General features: G+C 44.1%; 1 protein-coding gene and 1 long non-coding RNA gene across 7 annotated transcripts; one reads left to right on the forward strand and one right to left on the reverse strand.

Annotated features, from left to right (window-relative positions):
* Window positions 1-4,774: 4,774 nt before the first annotated feature.
* On the reverse strand, window positions 4,775-22,718 carry LOC124691541 (pentatricopeptide repeat-containing protein At4g21190-like). Of its 6 annotated transcripts, none has more exons than XM_047224833.1 (9): window positions 22,579-22,718; window positions 7,951-10,842; window positions 7,819-7,821; window positions 7,680-7,720; window positions 7,474-7,580; window positions 7,228-7,338; window positions 6,021-6,219; window positions 5,095-5,195; window positions 4,775-5,012 (listed from the first exon to the last, which is right to left on the reverse strand). In XM_047224833.1, exons 2-8 carry the CDS (start codon window positions 8,037-8,039, stop codon window positions 5,107-5,109), a joined length of 639 nt encoding a protein of 212 aa, XP_047080789.1. In that variant the 5' UTR covers window positions 8,040-10,842; window positions 22,579-22,718; the 3' UTR covers window positions 4,775-5,012; window positions 5,095-5,106. The 6 variants fall into 6 exon arrangements, with proteins under 6 accessions (XP_047080789.1, XP_047080788.1, XP_047080790.1 ...); XM_047224830.1 differs by lacking the exons at window positions 4,775-5,012; window positions 5,095-5,195 and adding exons at window positions 6,329-6,575; window positions 6,659-6,802 and having other exon boundaries at window positions 6,105-6,219; window positions 7,951-8,148; window positions 22,579-22,713; XM_047224829.1 differs by lacking the exons at window positions 4,775-5,012; window positions 5,095-5,195 and adding exons at window positions 6,329-6,575; window positions 6,659-6,802 and having other exon boundaries at window positions 6,105-6,219; window positions 22,579-22,713.
* On the forward strand, window positions 18,193-21,336 carry LOC124691544. The gene is made up of 2 exons (XR_006998990.1): window positions 18,193-18,399; window positions 20,970-21,336. It is a non-coding gene; the product is annotated as an uncharacterized LOC124691544 (long non-coding RNA).
* Window positions 22,719-23,925: the final 1,207 nt, after the last annotated feature.

The following is a 23,925-nucleotide window of genomic DNA, read 5'->3' on the forward strand; positions in this document are numbered from 1 at the left end:
GAGTGTAGGTACTTGTTGTGCAAAATTTGTTGCCACATACCCTCTTCAGTAAGAAGTTTGTGCAAAGTTTGAAAAACCGATACGTAGTACATCATTTTGCTAAAGAAAAAACCAAGTTCTAACGGCATACATGCTCCACACATTGCATAAGCACTGTAGTCTGGAAGAAGAATATTAGGCATGCATGACAGGTTCCAAGAATGCAACACTAGGCTAGAAATAAAACTCATAGAGACATAAATGTGAAAGACTAATTGTTTTTGAAACTACAGTTTGTTTGGGTTTTTGTGGACAATGCTATTTTATGGAGGCTCATAAGACGGCAGCACAGGTGAAGTTCGGAGTCTTACCTTTCAGGAAGAAAATCCAAGGTCTGGTTTTAATTGGTTGTGCCTGGCAATGATCTTGTTGAAGATGTTGTTTTGAGAGCGGAGACTATCTTGAGGGTGAAAACCGAAGATCTTTGATCGGGCGACGATGACGCTTGTGCACCGTTTCCATCCTAGAGGCGTCGCTTTTGGAGAGTCTGGAGTTCAGACGTTGCCTTGGTAGTGGTTGTATTGTTGCTGCTAGGGCTAAAATGCCGTAGCGGGATTTTATTTTCTTAGTTTCTTTTTCTTTCTTTGGATGTGTGCATCCATACTGCCTTTAGGTTTTCGTTGTTGCAGAGCCTGGGTGTAATTGGTATCTCTTGATATTACTATATTCCCTTTTGAAAGTTCAGAGATGGTAAACCTAGAGGGGGTGAATAAGTTTCTACAAATTTTAATTTTTTCTTTACAGTATTAGGCTTAGGGGAATATAAATGTGATACAAACTAGGTGAGGCAACCTAGATGAAAATGCAAGTAGCTCAAGCACAAAGGCTCTCATAGGATAAATAACACAAGTAAAGAGTTCGGTTAGAGATAACCGAAAGCACGGCTAGACGAAGATGTATTCCCGTGTTCCCTTCCTTTGCAATAAGGTACGTCACGTTTGGAGAGGTGTGAGATCCCACGAAGGATTTCCCAAGCGCCACGAAGGCTCACCTTCTTCTCCGAGCTTATCCCACGAAGGAATAACCTTTCACTTTTGATAGACTTTGAGACAGCCTCCAAACCTTCACAATCTTTGTGAGGAACAAATCCACAGTTCGGATGCTTCCGGACGATTCTACCCACCTAGGGTTTCCAAGAAACCCTAGAGAGTAGGTATCTTGAAGAATACAAGGGTGAACAAGATTTGGCTCGATGAGACTGTAGATCAAGACCTCCTCTAGCTTTTCCCTGGAGGGATTTGAGTTTGGGTGGAGGAGGGAGATCTGAAGCTTTTAGTGTTTGCAACAATGGAGTATGAGAGAGAGGGCTCAAGAACAGAGTATATATAGTGTAGTGCCTAACTGTTCTGAGGAAGGTGAAGGGGTATGATATGGATATCCAGGCCTGGTACACTACGACAGCCATTGATATGATAATTAGGTCTAAGGTTGTACCAGTATTTTATTATAGTCTTGTTATTAGGAAATAATAATGTAGCCAGGTCATGTGGTGGGCCAATTAGGGTTAAATTAGTGTTGTGTTTGGTTTTGGGCCTGTCCAAACCAAACCAGGTCAGGGCCCATAGTGGGGCGCCCTAGCCTAGCAAGGCTAGCCGGCCACTTCCCCTCATATAAGGAGGTGGGATGGCTAGGGTTTAGGGATACAAGTTTTGACTAAAGATTAGGGTTTTCCCCATTGCGTGTGTTCACGTGTATCATCCCTCCGGGGGTACGGCGTTGCCGTTTATCTATTATATCCGCTGCGAAGGTTCTTATGTTCATCAAGGATTGTCTAGCTCAAGGTTTGAGGCGTATCGTTCATCGATCCGTTGCTTGCTGGATTCGTTCCCTCTTCTCCAGCCTGCGTTCATCGCATTGTTGGGAGGATTTACTACCCCAGGTTCTCGCTGTGAAAGATCGGGCAACACTCTAGGAGGATCTAGTGGGTTCCCCCTACATCATGTGGTATCAGATTTCTGGGTTGCTCACGGCGAGGTTTTGTTGATCGGTCGCATCTAGATCGGTTTGCATCGGAGAAGGTTGGCTCTAGATCGGCGGAGATTGGCTCTCGGTCGAAGGAGGTTGAGTTGGAGGAAGTTTGGAGCTGTTTGGGCGAAGTTTCTCCATAGTTTCGGGTAGTTTCTGCGGCCAGAATCGTGAATTTTTCGAGTTGGAATCGGGGAAGAAGGGTTGTTTGGACCCCGTCCGGCGCACGGCCCGGTCAACCGGCCCCACAAACGGACTGGCCGGCCCAGAACCCGGTCAGACCGGCCCCACAACCGGCCGGCCCGGTCCAAACCGGCCCTCAGGCCGGTGCCAGCCGGATGGAGGTCCAGGGGCTTCTGCGCGTTCGCCCGGTCAACCGGCCGGTCAAACCGGCCCTAGGACCGGACCAACCGGTCCCCAGCCCGGTCAAACCGGCTGATGGGCCGGTCCAACCGGTCACCAGCCCAGTTCAACCGGCTGCTAGGGTTTAGGGAGACAAGTTTAGACTAAAGATTAGGGTTTTCCCCATTGCGTGTGTTCACGTGTATCATCCCTCCGAGGGTACGGCGTTGCCGTTTATCTATTATATCCGCTGCGAAGGTTCTTGTGTTCATCAAGGATTGTCTAGCTCAAGGTTTGAGGCGTATCGTTCATCGATCCGTTGCTTGCTGGATTCGTTCCCTCTTCTTCGGGTTGCATTCTTCGCATTGTTGGGAGGATTTACTACCCCAGGTTCTCGCTGTGAAAGATCGGGCAACACTCTAGGAGGATCTAGTGGGTTCCCCCTACATCAGGGTATTTATACTTCAGCTTGAAATCCAGCCGTTGGGGAGTGTCCACATCCGCATCTGGTCGAAGTGGCCGGCCTGCCGGGCGTGGCGCCGAACCAGCTGGTGCAGCACCCGGTCCTGCCAGGCCTCTGACCGGGCCAGTCAGCATCTACCAGGTCAGGCACCAGGTGAGGGCTGAGAGCACCCAGGACAGTGTCCAGTTGGCACCGGTTCTAGAGCCGGTCGACGTCGGGCCAGCCGGTGCCACGCCCGGTGCAGCCGAGCCAGGTGTCGAGCGAGCGTGGAAAATCCCCTGATATGTGTCCGGTTGGCACCGGCGCCACAACCGGTCCTTGCCGTGCCAGCTGGTGCCACGGCCGGTGCCGCCGGGCCAGGTGCCGGACTTTTGGAGAAAAATGTCTCCATTCTTTCCTTCGGAGTGGGGGTCTCACTTCACCTCCCAGTTCCATTGATACACCAATATGCTTTATGAACTAAAACCTGAGAACATTTTGTAGGCAAGCATTAGTCCAATAGTCTAGCTACGGTGTCATTGTTACTAAAATAATAGATAAGGGTAAAATACTCTTACAGTCTCCCTTTTTTGGTATACAATGACAAACCGAGCTAGAGTCACACATAAATATTATGATAAGCTTAAAAACCTTGATTCCATGTAAGATATTAAGACAGCTCCCCCATAATGGATGCACTTGGAGAATTTGCGTTTGAATGCAAAGTGCATCATCTGTAAAATATGAGAAGCTCTCCCAATATCTTTAGAAAGCAAGTATGGTGTAGGCAAGTATATAATAAGATACAAAATCATCCAACATAGAGATTAAAGTATACAATAACTTGTCCACACACAGATTATTAAAGTAGCAAATGGTTCCGAAAATGAAAGCAAGCAAATAGTACAAGCCAAATAAGATGCGAATAAAGTGGCAATGGCTTGTTCAAAACATCAACACCCACGAATCCCGTAAGCCTAGACTCTACTCACTTCTCCCCCTTTGGCATCGGAACACCAAAAAGGCGGAATAGAGCAGGGATGCTAGCGTTCCTGATCAATAGAACTGATCATCATCAGCTGGGGAATCCTCGTCGTCCTCCTCTCCATCATCATCATCTTCTTCTTCCTCATCATCATCATCATCATAATCATCATCACCAAACCCAGAGGCAACAACAGCAGGAGCAGTCCTAGAGCGAATCCTGGAGGAAGGAGCGGCACGAGAAGAGCCACTGGGAGCAAACAGAGAGAAGTCAAAGTTCTAGAGCATGGCATCTTCAATGGCAGGCATCTCACAGTTTGGAGCTAGCTCCATCTCAGGACCATCAGAAGGGACAGGGTGTTTTTTTTCAGCCATAAACGCATTCTGGTACCTCCTAGTCTCTTGATTCATAGCCAGACTTCGATGGGCCACACAGTTGGTATTTTGGCACATCTACCACAGATTTGCAAGGAAGCAGGCTACACCCCGCTTGGGACGCATAGAGGGGCTGGAACTAGTAGCTGGATCATGCCTTGCCTTGGTCATGCGCTCCAAAGGCATCAAATCAGATATCTCAAGTTTGTGTCCAGGGACTGGAAACTTAAAAGTATTGAATAGAGGAGGCACAACAGAAACTTAAAAGTCTCCATCTTTATCACTTAATCTTTCTTATTAAATAGAGGAGGCACAACGAAATCAATAAACCGTTGAATGTACTGAGCAAATATATGTGGAAAACCTAGGGTTCTCCTAAAAACCACTTTGAAGTTCAACTCCCAAACTTACCAAAATTGAAAACCTAGAGATTTTCTCCCTTTCATTCTTTTGTTGGCTGGCCACTATGGTAGATTCCACCATAGACTCCATCTTTCCACTTGGTGGGTTGGCTTAGCTAGCCTAACAAGCAAACACGCCCGTATTTTATCCACGTTACAATTATGATGGATGCTCAAGACAAGTCTTGCCACTGTAGGCTCCTTTTTCGACCAAAGGAGTACCAGATATTAAACACCCACTCGTTAGAATATTTAGATATATATAATAATTTTCAGCCGAACACTTGACAAATACTTTCCTACGCAGCACCTCATGTCCGATATTTAAGAAACAAGGTGTTGCGCGCATCAGTTCCTTCTTCCAATTAGGAGCGGAATATCGCTTGTACAGAAGTGTTAGTAGTATTAGGCTATCCGCTGCAACAGTTCCTTATCTAATTCCGACTGCGCCGTCAGTATTGCATCTGAAAGGGCAACGACGGGATAAAGTTTCAGAGTTGGAAACATAACTGCATTCAATTATGCCAGCAATTACATTTGCTTTACTTTGTATCTTGACTAACTGCTGGCAGCCGGTTCCTTATCTGAAGGGCAAGTCTTAACTGGTTGATCTTCATATGTTTCCTCGCATTGTTCCATGCCCTCAGCTGAAAAAAAGGGTTAAAAGTTAGTTACAGCACCATAGCAAATGAAGTGATTTCTAGTAGCTGCCAGAAGGTTCTAAGAATGTATGCCTTATAATGTCGCAAGAAAGTTCAGAAATAAAAGAAATATCACAATCATGGTACAAAAAGACTGTTAAAATTGTCCTAATCTGAACAAGAAGCATATAATTGCACATTGGGAAAATCACACACATCCAAAATACACCAGGCATGTCTGTCCCCGTGACAACGAGCGGTCTTCTTTTGGTACAGAACTACTACATTGAAAGATGAATACCAGGTGCAGGTTTTAGCTCACTTCAGAAATAGATGGCGTTTTAGAAAGCAAATTGAAGCTCTTACTTTATCAAGAAAAAGTAATATATAGAAATTTATTTAGATTGGTTAGGCGAAATGGTACCACTAAAATTGTCATGAAAAACATTTTGATAATATAACATTCCTGTAAAACTTGACCAACATATTCATATAAACAGCATCTATTCACGAACATAAGGAGTTAAAAGTAATGAGTAGGTACCCAACTTGTTATGGATGCACCAACATACATCTATAGGAATCAATTCTGAAAAAAATCAAGTCTTGCTTTTAAATCAACAAAGCCTGGACCTAATGGTTTTGGAAAACAATGGGAAAAAAGATGCAAGTTATCAGGTATTTGTCTAGAATCAGTACATTTAGAGCTTCTGATATCTTATTTTGCTAATATGGGGGCACATAAACCCATCAGAAAGTTACATATGTAGGTAACTGGATTTAACAAAAACGTACCACTTTAACCTGTGAGAAAGGCGACAGATAACTAACCAGATTTCTTCTCAGCCTTCTTGAATTGTCGACCTTTCTTCCTGTCACTATCCGATGGCTTGTTGTACAAATCCTTGTACTTCTCAAGCAAACCGTTCTTCTCCTCTAATAGACCAAGCATTTCATATGCAACTTCAACTTTCCGTACATACTCTTTACTAGGACATTTACGACCACATGCTTCAAGAGTGTGGAAGAGCTATACCATCAGAGAAGACAGGAAGGGACATCCACATAAGTTGCAGTAAAAATATAATATAATATAATATACAAACTAATAAGCTTGAAGTGAAAGAACAGGCCAGTACTATGTTAAGAGTGGAAGATATTCGAGGTCCAATGCTTGATAAGCCTATCTAGCATATTGTTTCTGTAGTAAATAGCCAACATAAGACTGCAGAAACGCCAAGGAACTGAATGCAGGTCATGGGCTATTTTCTTCTCCCAGATTTTATGTGCTTCCTCAGCTCTGTTGTCCTTCTCGAGTGCACGCACTAACTGCTCATATGTTCTGATCGTATTTCCTTGCCCTTTGCTCAACATCCATTTAATTACCTAGGTGTAGTCAGCATAAATTTTATTGATACTCTATAAAAGATAAATACAATTAAAATCGATTAGATAATAATCTGCAATACTTGGACAATCCTATGCCATTGCTCCTCCTTTTGAAGAGCTACAATTGCTTGCTTTAACGAGGCTAGTGGGAAGTCCTGCTCAAAGGCGATCCATGCATCAAGGGTGCTGTAAACAGCTTCTTTTGAATCTTCAAGATCAAGTAGCTGCAATTTAGGGATTGCAGCTGTTATTTTGTTCTGGGGAGCAGTAGCTAAATGCAGAAATAGATAAAATATCTCTACTTGGGGAATTGCCATTGTAGCATATTAAGCTGCACATGATAAGTCATTCAGAGATGCTTGGCAAAACCTACTTACTTGGAAAACAATTCAGCGTATTGCAAGGAATAAGCTGCTAATTGTTTTTAAGGAGAATATGCTGCTAGGGTGCACGAAAACCTGCTACAGTTGATATCTGGTAAATAACAAATGAAATTGCACTTACGCTACTGATTTTGTCAGTGTGTTTCATTGTTGCATAAAACATGTGATTAGGTGCCCTACAGTCTACAGCTAAGATCTAGATATCAGCAAGACATGCTAAACTCAAAAGAGAAAATAGACAATATCAAAATTTTCTTTACACATACAGTGTTGATAAGAAATTTCCTTTTCTCTGCTGATGAAAGGGTGTGGCTAACCGGCCCTTGTTTCAACCCCCTTGTGCTCTTTTGTATGCGATCGATGATTGCATCGTTGTCCTGTGCAGCAAAATGTAATTCCTCAACCCGTCATCTATTTTAATTCTAGGGATGAACAGAATGAAACCACCAAAGTAAAAAAGGCTACATGTGGTCATGTGGAACACGGGGCTATGATTTAGTCGGAAGGTATACCATCACGGCAGTACTAGGCTTCAACTCCGATTGCCGATACCCTCGACAGCCATTGGCAATCTTATCATTTGCGGAGAAATCTCTGGCACTATGCTTGCTGCACCAACCTGCCATGGATTATATAGACTTTTATCAAAGACGCCAATCATCCAGATGTAAAATGAACCATGATTCCATACGACAAAGTGGAAGAAAGTAGGTCTTACATGAACCAAAGGAGAGTGCCTCGGCACGTGAACTCCATCCCCTACACAATGCAGGCAACATAATTTTGAGAAATAAACAAAGTTACCTTGTCACTGAATGGAATTGGAAGCAGTGAAGCAAGCACAGAGATTAGCATACATGCTAAGCGCAATCTTGCAGCAGAAATAAAGCGACCAATTAACCGACAAGGAGTGCATATGATTCTCAAGGAAGGGAACACCTAAATGAACGGTTTCAAGAGGGGATTGGGTGAAGGGAAAGGGAACTCACGTGTAGAAAGCGGTAGGGTCGGAGGCGGCGAAGCTGGCGTTCGGTAGGCGGCGAAGAACGGCGGAGGATCGCCGGAGATGGACGAGCATAGTAGCATCGGCGGCGGAGGAGTCCAAGACCAGTCGAAGAGTTGGCGTGGGCCTAGACGTCCAACTCCTGTCCGGATCCTATAGCTTGCAGTGATCGAGCCGAGCCAATCTATGCGTATCAAGACAAATCGTTATGGCCCAGATGTAAAAAAAATTCAAACATCCAGATGCTTTTTTTTTCACGGTAATGCAGTCGACACCCTCCCTGTCTTTCCGATCTGCAAACTCCTTGGTTGATCTACGGTACTGGACTTGTAGGTCAAATTGATCTGTTTTAGACATTAATCTGCAAATCGTGCACTTCCAAATAGATCTGCAAATCCTGATCCACACAGCGTAGTGCTACGTTTTGGGCTGCCCACGGTTATTACACAGCGGCATAAAAATAATACAATTAAAACAGGTAGAAATGTTTCTTCAGTCAGTCACGAAAATTTTGAGGAACAGGGAAAATAATTACAAGGAAATTGATTTGCCTCCACGCGAATGAGGTAGCAGGGAAAAGAAATTACAAGCTCGACATTCCAGTTTAGTGTTGACAGTCAATGACCTAAATATTGTTCACTAGTACATGCTCACAACTTGGCATGCATAAACAGAAGAAGAGTAGCTTAAACTTGACATAACCATGATTTGAAAAGCCCAACAAAGTTTCAAAATGTATATACTGGTCACAACCTCAATCACTAAATTCATTTTTCACAGTCTACAGTAAAATAGTTGCACTAGTGCTCGTCTATTCCACATGATATTTTAGGTGCTGGTCCGTACAATCATATTTCATTTAGGAGCATAAGAATAATTGAATTATATCAAGTAGAAAGCAAAAAAGATGGTCTTAATATCCTAATTGGTCCGGACAATCATATTTCATTTAGGAGTATAAGAATAATTGAATTATATCAAGTAGAAAGCAAAAAAGATGGTCTTAATATCCTAATTGCGGTTTGTTTTTGGGTTTCAGAAGTGACTGATGAGGAAGAAGGGGCAGATACGGAAAATCAGGATAACGCGGGGGCGATATGGAGAACGCGGTGTAACCCCGGCGCGTGGAAACCATTAATTCATGAACTTTCAAAGACAATGGTTCAAAGCATTAGTCAATCACAATTCAGTAGAAATATGTTGAAGATGCAGCTAACAAGCCTTGCGTACAGACAGCTTTGTGCATATCTCATGCACACAGCTGTTTATCAAAAAGAAGAAAATTTAATTGAACTCCATCTCGATATTGGATCACTTTGGATCAATGAGTAGGTCATTCAGCATGTTCTTGTCGTGCCTCATGGAAGTGATAAGGAGCCTGAAGCTTTAGAGGATGATGTGGAAAAAAGTACGGTACCCAAGTTTGCAGGCAGAGGCCAAAACGTACATCAGCAAGCACCTCCCCAAAAGAGTATCAGCCGTTCAAACAAGGGCAACCGCAGCAAAAGAGGAAGGGCGCCCCCTCAGTTATATAAAGCCCAAAGAACAATGTTCACCCCGACAAAGATTCAATATTTGTTCAGACATTGGCGTGAGGAGGAATTCAGTGATCTTGTTACGGAACTTAAGCTCGTCAGACTTTTCCTTGCAGTAAAAGTAGAGAGATTGGTACTGCCAACCCAGGGTACGTATGTATCCAAAGATGCACTTAGATATGTATATCATGTAGACAAAATAGATAAGCTGGACTGGCCATATCAGGTTTTTGAAAGAATGAAGAGAGATTTGAATCTGCTGCATAAGGACGGCCTGCTGAAATATATGACTTGTTGTGTGTCCGTGTTTATGGTAAGTACTAGAAACTACAGCAAGTAATTTTGTTTTCTAGAGATATCTACGGTAACTTTTCTCATTCTGGTTCACATATTTGTTTGGCGGACTGTACTGAGGCTAGTCTGGTGGAAAAGGAATCATCAGGGAGAATTTACTGCTATTCAAATGATATACTCTAGAAAATTCTCCAAAATCCAGATCAGAAAAAGGGGTTGGGGGGACATGAATTTGATACCGCTAGAGAATCTTCATGTAAGTACAAATCATATATTAATATGATTACAAATTTGCAAATCATGTGTCACCATTCCATAATGATTTCTTTATGTTCTTTTCAGTTGGTTAGGTGGGAGGAGAGCTGCTACGGAACCCTTCTAGTGGTGCCTTGTCCTTTGAGGGAAAATAATGTGTACAAAAAGTGAGTTGAGCAAAGACAGCGCGAGAATATTGTATTTAAGCTTGATAACTTTGAGATACGTGAGCATATTTTTACAGATTACTTTAAACGAGAACCAAAGGGTGTTATGAGCCCAAACATATTTGAGTTATGCTACCACCTGTTTTCACAGGAGTACCCGATAAAACAGGTTCTCCTGTGAGAACATGTGGCAGCATAACTCAAATATGCTTGGACACATAGCACCATTTGGTTCTCGTTTAAAACACTCTTTAAAAGTATGCTCACGTATCTCAAAGTCATCAAGCTTAAATACAATTTTCTCCCACTGTCTTTGCTCCACTCACTTCTTGTACACACTATTTTCCCTCAAAGAATAAGCCACCACTAGAAGGATTCCGTAGCAGCTCTCCTCCCACCTAATCAATTGAAAATAACATAAAGAAATCATTATAGAATGTACACATGATTTGCAAATTTGTAGTCATATTAATATATGATTTGTACTTACATGAAGATTCTATCAAATTTCTATCCCCCAGCCCCTTTTCTGATCTGGATTTTGGAGAATTTTCTAGAGCATATCATTCGAATAGCAGTAAATTCTCCCTGACGATTGCTTTTCCACCAGATTACCCTCAGTACAGTCTGCCAAACAAATATGTGAACCAAAATGAGAAAAGTTATTGTAGATATCTCTAGAAAAGAAAATTACTTGTAGCAGCTCCTACTACTTACCATAAACACGAACACACAACAAGTCATATATTTCAGCAGGCCGTCCTTATGCAGCAGATTCAAATCTCTCTTCATTATTTCAAAAACCAGATATGGACAGTCCAGCTTATCTATTTTGTCTACATGATATACATATCTAAGTGCATCTTTGGATACATACGTACCCTAGGTTGGCAATAGCAATCTATCTACTTTTACTGCAACGAAAAGTCTGACGAGCCTAAGTTCCGTAACAAGATCACTGAATTCATCCTCACGCCAATGTCTGAACAAACATTGAATCTTTGTCGGGGTGAACATTGTTCTTTGGGCTTTATATTACAAAGAGGGTGCCCTTCCTCTTTTGTTGTTGTTGCCTTTGTTTGAACGGCTGATACTCCTTTGGGGAGGTGATTGATGTTGTACTTTTTGGCCTCTGCCTGCAGACTCGGATAACTAGCAGATACAGCATGTAGTAGCATCCACATTGCTAGGCACGCCAAGAACATGCTAAATGACCTTCTCATTGATCCAAAGTGATCCACCATCGAGATGGAGTTCAATTAAATTTTCTTCTTTATGATAAACAGCTATGCGCATGAGATATGCACAAAGATGTCTGTAGACAAGGCTTGTTAGCTGCATCTTCAGCATATTTCTACCAAATTGTGACTGACTAAAGCTTTGAACCATTGTCTCTGAAACTCACTGAATTAATGGTTTCCACCCGTCGCCCGTCGGGGTTACACCGCGTTCTCCATATCGCCCCCGCGTTATCCTGATTTCCGTATCTGCCCCTTCTTCCTCATCATGCCCCTTCTTCCTCATCAGGCTGATACCCCCAAAACAAACCGCAATTAGGATATTAAGACCATCTTTTTTCTTTCTACTTGATATAATTCAATTATTCTTATGCGCCTAAATGAAATATGATTGCTAGCACCTAAAATGTCATGTGGAACTTTACTCTAACTGAATCAAACTTGACACTAGCAAATTCAGGTTTAGAACGAGCACCACTGCAACTATTTTACTATTTTACTGTAGACCCATGAAACATGAATTTAGTGATCGAGGTTATGACCAATATATACATTTTGAAACTTAGTTGCGCTTTTCAGATCATGGTTATGTCAAGTTTAAGATACTCTTCTCATGTTTATGCGTGTCAAGTTGTGAGCATGTACTCCTGAACAATATTTAGGTCATTGGCTGACAACACTGAACTGAAACTGGAGTGCATGTCCACTGTGAGCTTGTAATTTCTTTTCCCTGCTACCTCATTCGGCGTGGAGGCAAATCAATTTCCTTATAATTACTTTCCATGTTCGTCAAAATTCTCATGACTGACTGAAGAAACATTTCTACCTGTTTTAATTGTATTATTCTTATGCCGCTGCGTAATAACCGTGGGCAGCCCAAAACCTAGCACTACGCTGTGTAATTCCAGGATCAGGATTTGCAGATCTATTTGGAAGTGCACGATTTGCAAATTATACCCTATATAAAAGATAAACAACTATGGGAGAACTGTAGACATGTATATTATCTCTTCTTCCCTACAATTGCCGTGTGACGCGTGGCCTCTTCGTTTATCACTTCATGAATATTTGCCTTGGTTTGTTTCTTCTTTTCCATTTTTTCACGTGGAAGGTTTTCCATTTTTTTCACGTGGAAGGTTACTGGCTACTGATCGCAGTCTACCGGTGATTGTGCCTCTTTCCTTTTCTTCTTACTTCATGTCAGTGGGATCTTTCATGTCAATGCCACGCATGGCTCACATGGATGCCTATCGTGGCAGTTTCTGGCTGTCCACCGCTTGTGGATGTTTCTAGAACTCCTCCGCCCCACGAAGCCACGACCAGATTTCCCCTCCTCCTCTTCGCCCCATGTCTTTCCCATCCCGATTTGGGGGCGTCCTAATCAACGTTTCCTGGATAGAGATATTTTTCCATCTAGAGATCAAACTCAATCAGCCTCTACTGCGCCCTTTCCTCGGGGCTAATTTTCTCCCCTGCCCGACCTCCTCCATGGCCGGTGGGCTGGTGTCAATCAGGCCCTCTTCCAACACCACGGCTGTTGCCGAGGCGCTCCCGCCATCCCTGCTTTGGCTTCCTACTATATCTCCTCACATGGTGGCGTGGTGGCTGACTCGTGTGGGGTCAGTGGCGACGTTGGATGGGCAAGCTCGATGCAAGGAAACGGGGGCGGTCGATGCTAGAGGGGCAGTTGACATTGGGAGGCGGGGATTTCTTCGCGTCTTCATCTTGCTGGTATGATCTTCTCTTCGATTCCTTGCTTTTTGCACTTAGTTTTATTTTGTTGTTCTTTTCCGTTGGCATAAAGGAAAGGGAGTGACTATACATCAGTCAACTGATATTTTACTAAGTCAACTGATATTATACATCAGTCAACTGATACGTGCCTACGTATTGGATCAAGCGAGCAACAAGCGAAAAAGAAGTAGAGCCTTGGGCATGTACAGCACGACGGGAAAATTAGATTATTGAAAAGTGTATGACGGGCCACACAAAATCAGAAAAATGCAAAGTGGTATCATGTTATTTTTGGGGGAGGTTGAATTGCACATTATCTATACCTAATAATAAAGGAGCTAACGTTTCCGTGGTTTCGTGCGTACCTGTTTCTGTCGTCCGCCTGGTTCGTTTGTCCTTCCGTTCGTTAATCTCGTGTGGTAGTAGCTCACCGTACCGTATCAGGTCTGGTCTCCTGGCCCCGTTCAAAAAAGAGTCCCAACAAAAGGTCTATATAAACGCTCTGTTGATACACCGCTCGATCGCCAGGGTATCCATCGAATTTGGCTGGCGAAAGGCGATCTGATCGAGGCCTATGACGGTTGAGCCGCCGATCGACATTGGAAGTTTTGGAGAGGGGAGGACACGACTAGCTTGAGATGAGATGCCGCCGCACCTCCCCATGTCGGCGTCCTTCATGATCTGTCCTGGCGACGCCTGCTTGATCACGTCGGCGAAGAACGAGGTGACGAGGACGTCGAGTGCGCTGTCATGACGCTCCACGCAGTTTGACGCCCGACGACGTAGAGACAGCAGGAGGCGGGTTCCACCAAGACGACGGCCGCTTTTCTCCAAGATTTTCTGGCAGAGAAGGCGGCCGAGGTGATGCACATGGCCTCCACTGCTGGCACCGATCGGGGGTGGCCGCTGCCACAGGATAGAGACGGCGCCGCGCCTGCAGCCATGCCTTGCTAGCGAGCCCTCAAGGTCTCGTGGATTGGCATCACCCTCGCCCTGTGATTTTGGCAGAGATCACTCGGAAGCATGGTGCAGGTGTAAGACGATTTGCTGGTTCATACTGTATATCGCTGTAGTCTGTAGAGCACTTCAAAATTCTAATGATCGTGTAAAGGCACTAGCTGCGTGAAGCGACTCCACTGTGTTCGATCGAGAGCCTCGGCCGTGGATCGTTCGAGGTTCTCAAGGAGGTAATCAGGTAAGGATCAACTCCACGGCCTGATCAAAGTAATAGACCAGGTGCAGCCTCTACTTGACTGTCCAATGCACAAAACCGGTTGCTTTGCTTATAGCGTACTAATTGGATGCTCTGCAAACACTGGGAGCTGCCTCCTGAATTAGCCTTGCGCTAAACCAACCGTCACTTGCTCCTGGTGCTCACCTCAGTCGTGGAGGACACATTATCCAGGACCCTGCTAAATCACCCGTTAATGTTTCTATAATTTACCTTCAAAGCTATTTGATTGCATATGGCATGATCTCAGTGTTTGCACCGATGGCGATGGTAAATGAAAACAGCACATCTTTGCAGATATGAGATCCAAAACATATACTATGCATCTAGATTCTGCAGTTTGGAAGAAACCATAGACGGGATGGATAAAAATTTAAATCGGTAATTAATTTGTTCATGTCACTGGACAAGCTGGTAGTGGTGGATGTCTATGCCTGCTTAATCTGGAGGGATGCGCTGGCCCGGCCTAAAGAATCTGAATTTGCTGCTGCTATTCATAGCCCATATGCAGTCAAGTTAGAGACTATATGTGCTGCTTCTTCATGTGAAGAACTGAATATATTTCTGAATGTATTAGTTACATCAAAAATATAAGTTTGAGGTATGCGTCCCAACAAATTGTTGCTTTCCTTCATACAATCCCTATGCAGTTATTTTTTCTAGATACTGTGATGATTGTTCTTTTGAAGAGTCTAAATTCTTATGCTATGGATAATTATTTATTGGCTAGCTCAATTACATGTTGTTTTCCGGTTAGATGTGCCATTTTATCAAGGACGTTTATTGCTATAATTGTTTTGAACTCTAGATAAAAATATAATAGTTTTGCTCGTGTGAGCTCAATTCCTTGATATTTTAATCATCAACCTTTGTTCCATGACACCAAGGGTAGATCAGACGTTACCACCATTATAACAAGTAGTGGTATTACAATGTGGAGATAGAACATGTACCAAGTTTAAATAAAAATAGGAGCGGTGCCTTATAATTCGGTGGTATTATAAGTCGATAAAGCGACGGTCTTGCAGACTCATCTTCTCAGGATTAGTCATGTTTGTCATGAATAGAAAAAAAGTGACCAACTTCATCGATGGTGGAACATATGAAAAGTGTAGTCACAAATGATTCGCTCGAGTGTTTATGTTTTTTTCCCGATGCAACGCACGGGTTTTTTTCCTAGTTTTACAAAAAATGCAATTCACATAAAAACCTAGTTCAATTGCACATTTCTTGAGAAAAGTGCAACTAGTATGTTGGAGTTGCGTATTTCTTGAGAAAAGTGCAACTAGTATCAAAACCTAGTTGAATTGCACATTTCTTGAGAAAAGTGCAACTACTATGTTGTAGTTGCGTATTTCTTGAGAAAAGTGTAACTAGTATCAAAACCTAGTTAAATTGCACATTTCTTAAGAAAAGTGCAACTAGTATCAAAACCTAGTTGAATTGCATATTTCTTGAGGAAAGTACAACTAGTATGTCTGAGCTGTGCATTTATTAAGAAAAGTGCAACTCGTTTCAAATGCAAGCGACTAATTACATGTTTCTTTAGAAATGTGCAACTCGTAACATAAACCGGTCAGAGTTACACATTTCTTTAAAAAGAGCAACTAGATTGGCTAGGGTTTCAAAAATATTTACTAGTTGCATGTTTCTTCAGAAAAGTGCAACCCATAGCGAAAAAATTTTGAGTAGTTGCACATATCTTGAAAAAAGTATAACTCGTCTCGATCCTAGTTGCTTTCTTGAGAAAAATTAAACTAGTTTCATAACAGTTTAGAGTGTCACTTTTTTTTTAAAATGCCTCGTTTGTTGGAGTTGCAAGTTTCTTGAGAAAAGTGCAACTCGTATCCAAAACTGATAGAGTTGCACATATATAGATTTAAAATGATAATTCAAAAAAACAAAGGGAAGAACAAAATGCAAAACAGAAATAGGTATACTGGCAGCTATTATTAAGGCACACTCGTAGTATCTACAGCAAATTCAAGGTTCCGTGGTGGTTGTGCTCATTCTGGTTGACAGAAAGACCAAGGTTCGAGTCGCATGCACGACGCTCAGCCTTATTTATTTTTCTATCTGTTCGACCCAACGCGCACGAATCTTGAAGAGAATTGGACGGTCCAGCTGATCGACTGAGACATGACGAATTCTCAGTTGCCTGAGGATTAGCAAATCCGTAAAGGAAATTCTGATTCTGGATGCCATCGGCGCCAAATTGGTTGCTTGCTGCTTGACTTCCTATTAGCTGTTTCTATCACTTACAGTACTATTTGACGTGTGTTGCTCTAATTTTCTACAGTTTGGATGATTCTGTTTTTTCGATTTACCAATTTCTGGCCCTCTTAGTTTATTTATGTATGGATCATCTGGATCATGCGGTCGGTTTCCTGCAGGAGAAGCCTACCCACCGTGGTTGTTAGAGGAGCGGCCGGCGAGGGCGGCTGCACTGAGGTTGGCTCGCAGGAGGAGTGGCTGAATCGCCTCCCACACATTTTTTACCTAGCCATTCCAGTGACCTTTCTTCTCCGTCCCAGCCTACAGCATCGTGGGAGTAACATGGATGCTCTGAGATTTTGATGCCTCACAAGTATTTGTTGTTATGCCTATAAAAACCAAATAAGTGTATTCTTGGATTTATCATTTGATCTGTATAGGTTAAAGTAATGTATTCAGCTGATTAACTCATCTGCATAAGATGCAGTGCATCTAGGTTTCCTTATTCTCTTTTCTAGCTTTCATATCTTATGGCTGTTGGGAGCGATCTGACAATCTGATTTTTGCTCTGTAGGATTCTGCAATCAAATGTTTTAGCTAATTATATAGTCAATCATGAACGCAATGGAGAGTGCTTTTTGCTGGCTAATTACATACATATTGCAGTCGATTATGCACCTTAACCATCCTCTGTTTCGTTGTCTTCTCTATTTTAGTCCTAATTTATCTATATATTCCACTAGAAATCAGACCCCTTTATGAATTTTGTCATTTCGTTGTCTTCTCTATTTTTGCCACTCTCTACTCTACACTGAATAATTTCAATCACATGCAGGATAGAAGAAGAAATACATGAAAGTTTCATGGTCAAAGACATATTGCCTTGATCTCATTATTTATTAATGGAAGGTCATTGTGCGTCTTTCCTGTACCTGGGAATGCAGAGATCAGTAAACACACAACAAAACGTATATGAGTTAGATTTCATCGTTGTAAACCATGAGGTATATATTAATAAACTTGAGCATTACATCTATTTTCCCCCATTTACTTATTTGTATGTACTCCATTGCTTCAACTTATGTGCTTCACATTGTGTGTATATATTTGTATTCTTCTAATGTTATCAATACTCCATTATTATAATGTGTATCCAGCAATGTTTTTAAGTCTGAACTTACCCTTTTGTAAAAAAAAATTAGCTTCTGATATTATGAAGAAATAGTTGCCACAAATGCTAATCTAGCGGCATTGTCGACCTCCTTAATCATACTTTATGAGGTAATTTCTGCCAGGATATGCTATGCGAACAAGCGGTAAGTCTAATTCGTATTTAGCAGACTCTGGACACGTTTGTGAATTTATTGAGTCAGAATGTACATGTCCAGGTACGAGTTCAGCTGCTGAATGACTATGCATTCTTGGTTTATAGAGTAAGATGCCTGCATTCATACGGGAGAGCTGGAGCTTATCCAATGGACGGCTGAGTATGGTTCAGTTTTTTTTGCGGGGAGTATGGTTCAGTTATTTGTGCGGTCACCACAGCTTGAGCTACGTTATTTGTGCGGTCACCACAGCTTGAGCTACCTGGTTTGCACTGCAACTTAAATTCAGCACCAGTGATTGGATACATACACTTGGGATCAGTGAAATAGCATGAGGCAGTTACAGATGACAGCTAGTCGGACCTTGGCAAAGCTATCACAGCTTGCTCCAGACCAAGATGCTGCCATTGCGACTGACGGACTTGACCATTCTGTAGTAACTGTAAGCTCTATAAAATTTATCAGTGTACTATTTTAGTTTTTTAAAAGCCATATTCCCTTTCTATGGACTATATTGTAAGCTCCGAAGCACCGATACTTCAAAGTCTGCCGTGTCCGCGTATAATACTCCGCCGATACTCCGATACCCCGATACACGGGCGATACACGTATCCCAGGAGTATCGGCTTTTCCGATTTTAAAAAGAAAGAAAAAATACCGATACACCACCGATACACCGCCAGGGACATCATCGACACGGCTAGGACACAGGAACGTTGGGAAGCCCAATCAAAACCCACTAGTGACCCTATGACTAGTCATAGTGGGAAGTAGCATAGAGTAGTAACATGCACATGTTACTACTCTATGTTACTACCTTCATAGTGGTTAATAACATCAAAGTAGTATCATATATGTCTTCATTAATTAGCTTATAGACTCATTGTATCTTGAGAAGTGTGATGTTACAGTAACTAGCTATGTTACTCCATGCTCCTCTCTCCTCATTAACTCACTGCCACATAAGCAAATTTGCTGAGTTGGACACTTAGTTACTAGTGAAGTTACTCCCACTATGAGTAGTCTAATAGCCAGTGCGCTATCTATCTATTTTCTTGATTAACCATGGAGTGAGTGCACCGCCACCGTCGCCATCTCGAGTCGCTCGCCGCCGTCTAGAATCGCCTCCCCACAACCTGGAATCGTTCTCTCCTCGGCCGCCTCAATTATTCTTTGAGTTCACAAGTCCTTGCATAGCATTTCATTAATTTTATATGTATATTCACCGTATCGCCGTATTGTTGTTTCTAGAAATTGCCATATCCCGTATCCCCGTATCCGTATCGCCATATCTATCTCGCAGTATCGGTGCTTCGTAGATTGTAAGTTACTACCTCTATGTTGAATCGCAGTATGCCAGTTTTTCAAGACTATCGCTCTCTATAACTTTAAGCCAGTTCTGAAAAAACGGTCTCTATTCTGTGTATTTTGCTCTTATCTAACTAGCTATTTCCGGTCCACTCAGTTCTATTGCAACACATGTAGTAAACCAGCTAGATTTTCACATCTATTAACTTTTCAGTATTTTAATTCATTTCTTCATCTTGATGCAACAACGATTGGATCGAAAATTAGATCATTACTATTCATAAAGCCTGATGGCAGTTCAGTTATAGAAATTGTTATTACGATTAGATGAATATTGGAACAAGGTTATTTTCCATCTGCCTTTATTCTACCAATTAATATGAATCAGTTCTATCAATTTTGACCAAGTGGCTGCCTATCTATGTTGGTAGTAGTGTGTATTACTACCACATATTAGTATCACCGGCCAGCTTATTACCTATGTGTAATCCAGTAGAAGTATTATTGGCGGCACTAGCCAATGTGTACTCGCACAACCAGCATGTATATCAGAAGCAATATAAAATGCAAGCCCAAGAAAAACTGATGGAACTACCAAATAATTTGCACTCCAAACACGTACCAGTTTTGTTAGCATTGTGTACTGTATTATCCAGCTTATACAAAAGCCATAAAACAGCAGGCTATCAACGATTCAGTCCAAGCCTAACCGACTGAATATATTTAAGTAAAACTAGCATCCATGCCAAACCAAAAAGATAACACCACGGGCGCGGCGTGCCGCCGCGCCAATGCATCCTAGCTAATGTCTAAAACAGATCAATTTGACCTACAAGTCCAATACAGTAGATCAACCAAGGAATTCTTCCACTTTGCCGTATGGAAACATGGTTCATTTTACATCCGGATGATTGGCGCCTTTGATAAAAGTCTTTTTAATCCATGGCAGGTTGGTGCAGCAACCATAGTGCCAGAGATTTCTCCGCAAATGATAAGATTGCCAATGGAGGGTATCAGCAATCGGTGTTGAAGCCTAGTACTGCCGTGATGGTATACCTTCCGACTGAATCATAGCCCCGTGCTCCACATCAGGAAGCGCGGATACGCCAACTTATCACCGTATCAGTATCAGATACTGCCCGATACGTATCCTGCCGATTTTTCATTTTCAAAAAAGAGAAAAAAAAATACTGATACGCCAGGGATACCTCAGCGATACGCTGACGATAGGGAAACCTAGTATAACTGCTCGAGAAATCCCCTCCCGCACGACCAGTCTCCCCTCATTCACGACTCAGCCGCCGCCTCCCATTGCTAACCCAAGCGTCACACCCATCGCTATCCCAGGTGTCGGGGCCGGCGCTGGCGCCGCTGCCGGCGCACCGCCACTCGACTCCTCCGATCTCTCCTCTCTGGTGTCGCTGAAGCCCTAAGGAGGAGCCGTTTGGTGTTGAGTCTTCTTTCTTTTGTCCCTTCTACATCCATGGACAACTTCCAGGCCACATCTCCTTCGATTGCTCAATTCTCCCTCTCAGATCTGAGGGTTGCGTGCCTTCCATCTCCTCCAATTGCTTCATAGTCTCCCACGTGAGAGCCTGAGATGTGGTTGTTTCTTTGTAATGGTGAGTTTGAGAATTGTGATTTCTTAAGTAGTTTCTCTCCTTGCTTGCTGTGTAATAGTGATTCTGCCTTGCACTATTTTAGGATGCACCGCCGGCAAATAATGTAGGCAACAAGCCCTTGTGGAATTATGTGGGAGGTGGAGGAAATAGGCAATTCAGATGCAGGTTTTGTACTCATGAATACAATGGAAGCTATGCGAGAGTTAAAGCACATTTGCTTAAGATAAGAAATAAGGGGATAATAAGGTGTCCAAGTGCGACAGATTCTACTTTTCAACAGCTTCAAAATTAAGTTGCGGCGGCTGAAGATCAAGTTTATGGTGCATTTCCATGTTTCTATCACCTTATCAAGTTATTAGAATTCCTTAATTAGTTGCTATTGTGTGTGAACTCGTCTTACTCCTATGAAGAATCATTACTTTTGGTATATTTATATATATTCAAACGTATCCTGGTATCTGTATTTTTGGAAAATCGGTGTATCGCGGTATCCCCTTACCGCGTATCGGATAAGTATCCTAGATTGCAACATATATTTCTACTTCTAAACTCCATCAGCTTTGAGCAGCCACCTACTCAACTGATGTAGCGATCTGGTAATTATTAGTAATTTTAGAGCATCCATTTCGGAAACATGGCCAGTTAAATAATTGAATCTCTCCAACAATTTCAAAAGAAAGAAAGAAAGGCAGCTCTAGCACGAGTAAATAAATCTCTGTCTGCGCAGCTCACCTCGTTTAATTAGGTTTAGAGGCGCAACGTGAGGAAGAACCTAGCTAGGGAGCAGTAGTAAAATGCTCACCTTGTCGGGGTGGAGGTAGGCCTTATCCCGCAAGGGAGCAGCACGACCGCGGCGTCGTCCATGGCCCGGGCCAGCGTCTCCGCCTCGCCGCGCCCGTCGTCCCGCAGCCGCCGCTTGAGCGCCTCCGGACCCGAACGGGGATGCAGCGGAGGAGGAGGGCAGAAGAGGCGGATGTGCCGCAGGGTGCAGGCCGCTGTGGATGGAGCCGGAGACTGCAAGCGAAGGGGAGGCGGGAAGCGGCCGCGTGCCACATCGCGGCGGCGGTGGTGGCAGTGGCGGAGCCATGTTGAGAGCTGTGTGGTCAATTGACCACACAGCTTTTTGCCATGTTCTTTGTATTTTGGTATTAATCTTGTAAAAAATATTTAAAATAAATAAAAATTATATGTATTTGACATCATAGATTTGAAACGACAACACTGCCTTTAAGTTCTGGCTCCGCCACTGGGTGGTGGACGGTGCCGGTGGCCGTCGAGGAGACTTTGCATTAACGCACGATGGGTTGGGAATGTCTATCGCCGTCGGGGCCGCAGGTACATAATAATATATATTCAGATCTTCTTCTCGGTATGTAGGGGAAAATTATTACAGTAGTTTTGTAGACTTTAGAAAAATACCACTGAAAACTTACTCCGTTATTGATTTGTAGCATCACCATGTGAATTGGGGAGGTAAAAACAAATGAATCAGGGGAGAGTATTAGGGGATTATTAAGGGGAGAAAATATAAGAAAAAATCATAGGATTAGGGGAGATTGTCCGTATGTATGAAACTTGAACAGCATTCATCATCCCCTCTCGATTATCTTATTAGCAACTACAGAATCCCCAAGAATAACTTTACAGCATGAGCAAGAGAACAAGAGGGAACGAGAGAAGAGAGGGCGCACCATGACCATGAGGAGAGGCCGGAGGAGGTAGCCGCCGCCACAGCCACCACCGGGGAAGCGCGCCGACGGGCCGGCGTAGCGTTCCCCTCCTCCTGGCGGCTCTGCTACCTGGATGAGGTGGGGCTGCTGAGAGCGGATCTGGTTTCAGCCGTCAATTTACGCTATGACCTAACGCTTCGCCCGTCCGGATAGGCCTGTTTGAGTGTCCACGCACACACGCGGATCTTAGAGCATCTCCACTCGTCTCCCCATAGAGCTCCCCACGACTACTTTTTTTCATCCGGACGGCGAAAACGCCGCGTCGGCCCGGCTTCTCGCTTTGGTCCCGGATTTGAACCTATTTTCGTCCGGACTCCCTATGCCATCCTCGGTTTCCCGGGGTCTCCCGGGGACTCCGGATGAAGCTAAACCAACCGTCCACGCCCACGTGTCTCCTCTTTCGTCCGGATTCCCGAGCCATCATCTTTTTCCCGAGAAACGCCGCTTGGGGAGCACACGACTGGGAAACTACTCCTCCCCACGCCAAATCTTCCTCCAATCCGGACGAAAATTTCGCCGGATTTGGGCGTGGGGAGCGCCAACGAGTGGGGATGCTCTTAGGGCATCTCCAACGGGGTGACCCATCCCGCGCCCGCGCGTCCGGATGGGTCGAGTCGGACAAAATCCTGTCCCAACGCGGGGACGCACCGCAAAAGCGGATGGCCAAATCAGGGCTAGGTTTGCGTGGCCGCGGATGGCACGCGCCGTCCGCTCGCGTCCGGGCGCTTGTCGCCTCGTCTCCCTTGGGCCCACCTGTCGGTGACCCGGGAGGCTATTAAATGGGGACTAGAGGTGTTCTGGCCCTCCACTCCAGTCCCCACTCCACTCCCCGAGTGGAACCGCCGCCATGGCCCCAAAGCGACGGTTCGCTCCGGAGGAAACCGAGGCGACCTCCACATCGGAGAGGCCGCCCGCGGCGGCGCGGCATTGCCGCAACCGCCGCCGCTGTTGCTCGAGCCCAAGCCCGAGTCCTCGGAGGAGGACCCCGACCTCCGCGCCGCGCTGCTCATCTCGGCGGCGGGGAGGACGCGAATGGCCGCACCTCCATGCGGCCATTCGCACCTCCGAGATGGAGGAAGCGGCCCGGCGGGAGGTGGAGGAAGCCGAGGCCTGGGAGCTGTACGCCCAGGCGCGACGGGAGGAGGAGGAAGCGGCGCGGCGGGAGGAGGCCACGCGCCGCGCGGAGGCGCAGCGGCGCGAGGAGCAGCGGCGGCAGGAGCCGCGCGGAGGAGGAGCGGCGCCAGAAGGCCAGGCGCCGCGCCTGGCAGGAGAGGGAGCAGCGCCTCCTCCCTGAGGCGCTGCTCCCTG

Source organism: Lolium rigidum, chromosome 2 (genome assembly GCF_022539505.1).
Source record: "Lolium rigidum isolate FL_2022 chromosome 2, APGP_CSIRO_Lrig_0.1, whole genome shotgun sequence".
Taxonomy (NCBI): domain Eukaryota; kingdom Viridiplantae; phylum Streptophyta; class Magnoliopsida; order Poales; family Poaceae; genus Lolium; species Lolium rigidum.

Bases quoted from the DNA above. Each gene is read 5' to 3' on its own strand.
- LOC124691541 (XM_047224834.1), bottom strand. From the start codon at position 8,039: ATGCTCGTCCATCTCCGGCGATCCTCCGCCGTTCTTCGCCGCCTACCG. The intron at 7,339-7,473 runs GTATACCTTCCG...TTTGCTGCACAG, and splicing joins AGCCTAGTACTGCCGTGATG to GACAACGATGCAATCATCGA. The intron at 6,222-6,364 runs AGCATTGGACCT...CTCTGATGGTAT, and splicing joins TATGCTAGATAGGCTTATCA to AGCTCTTCCACACTCTTGAA.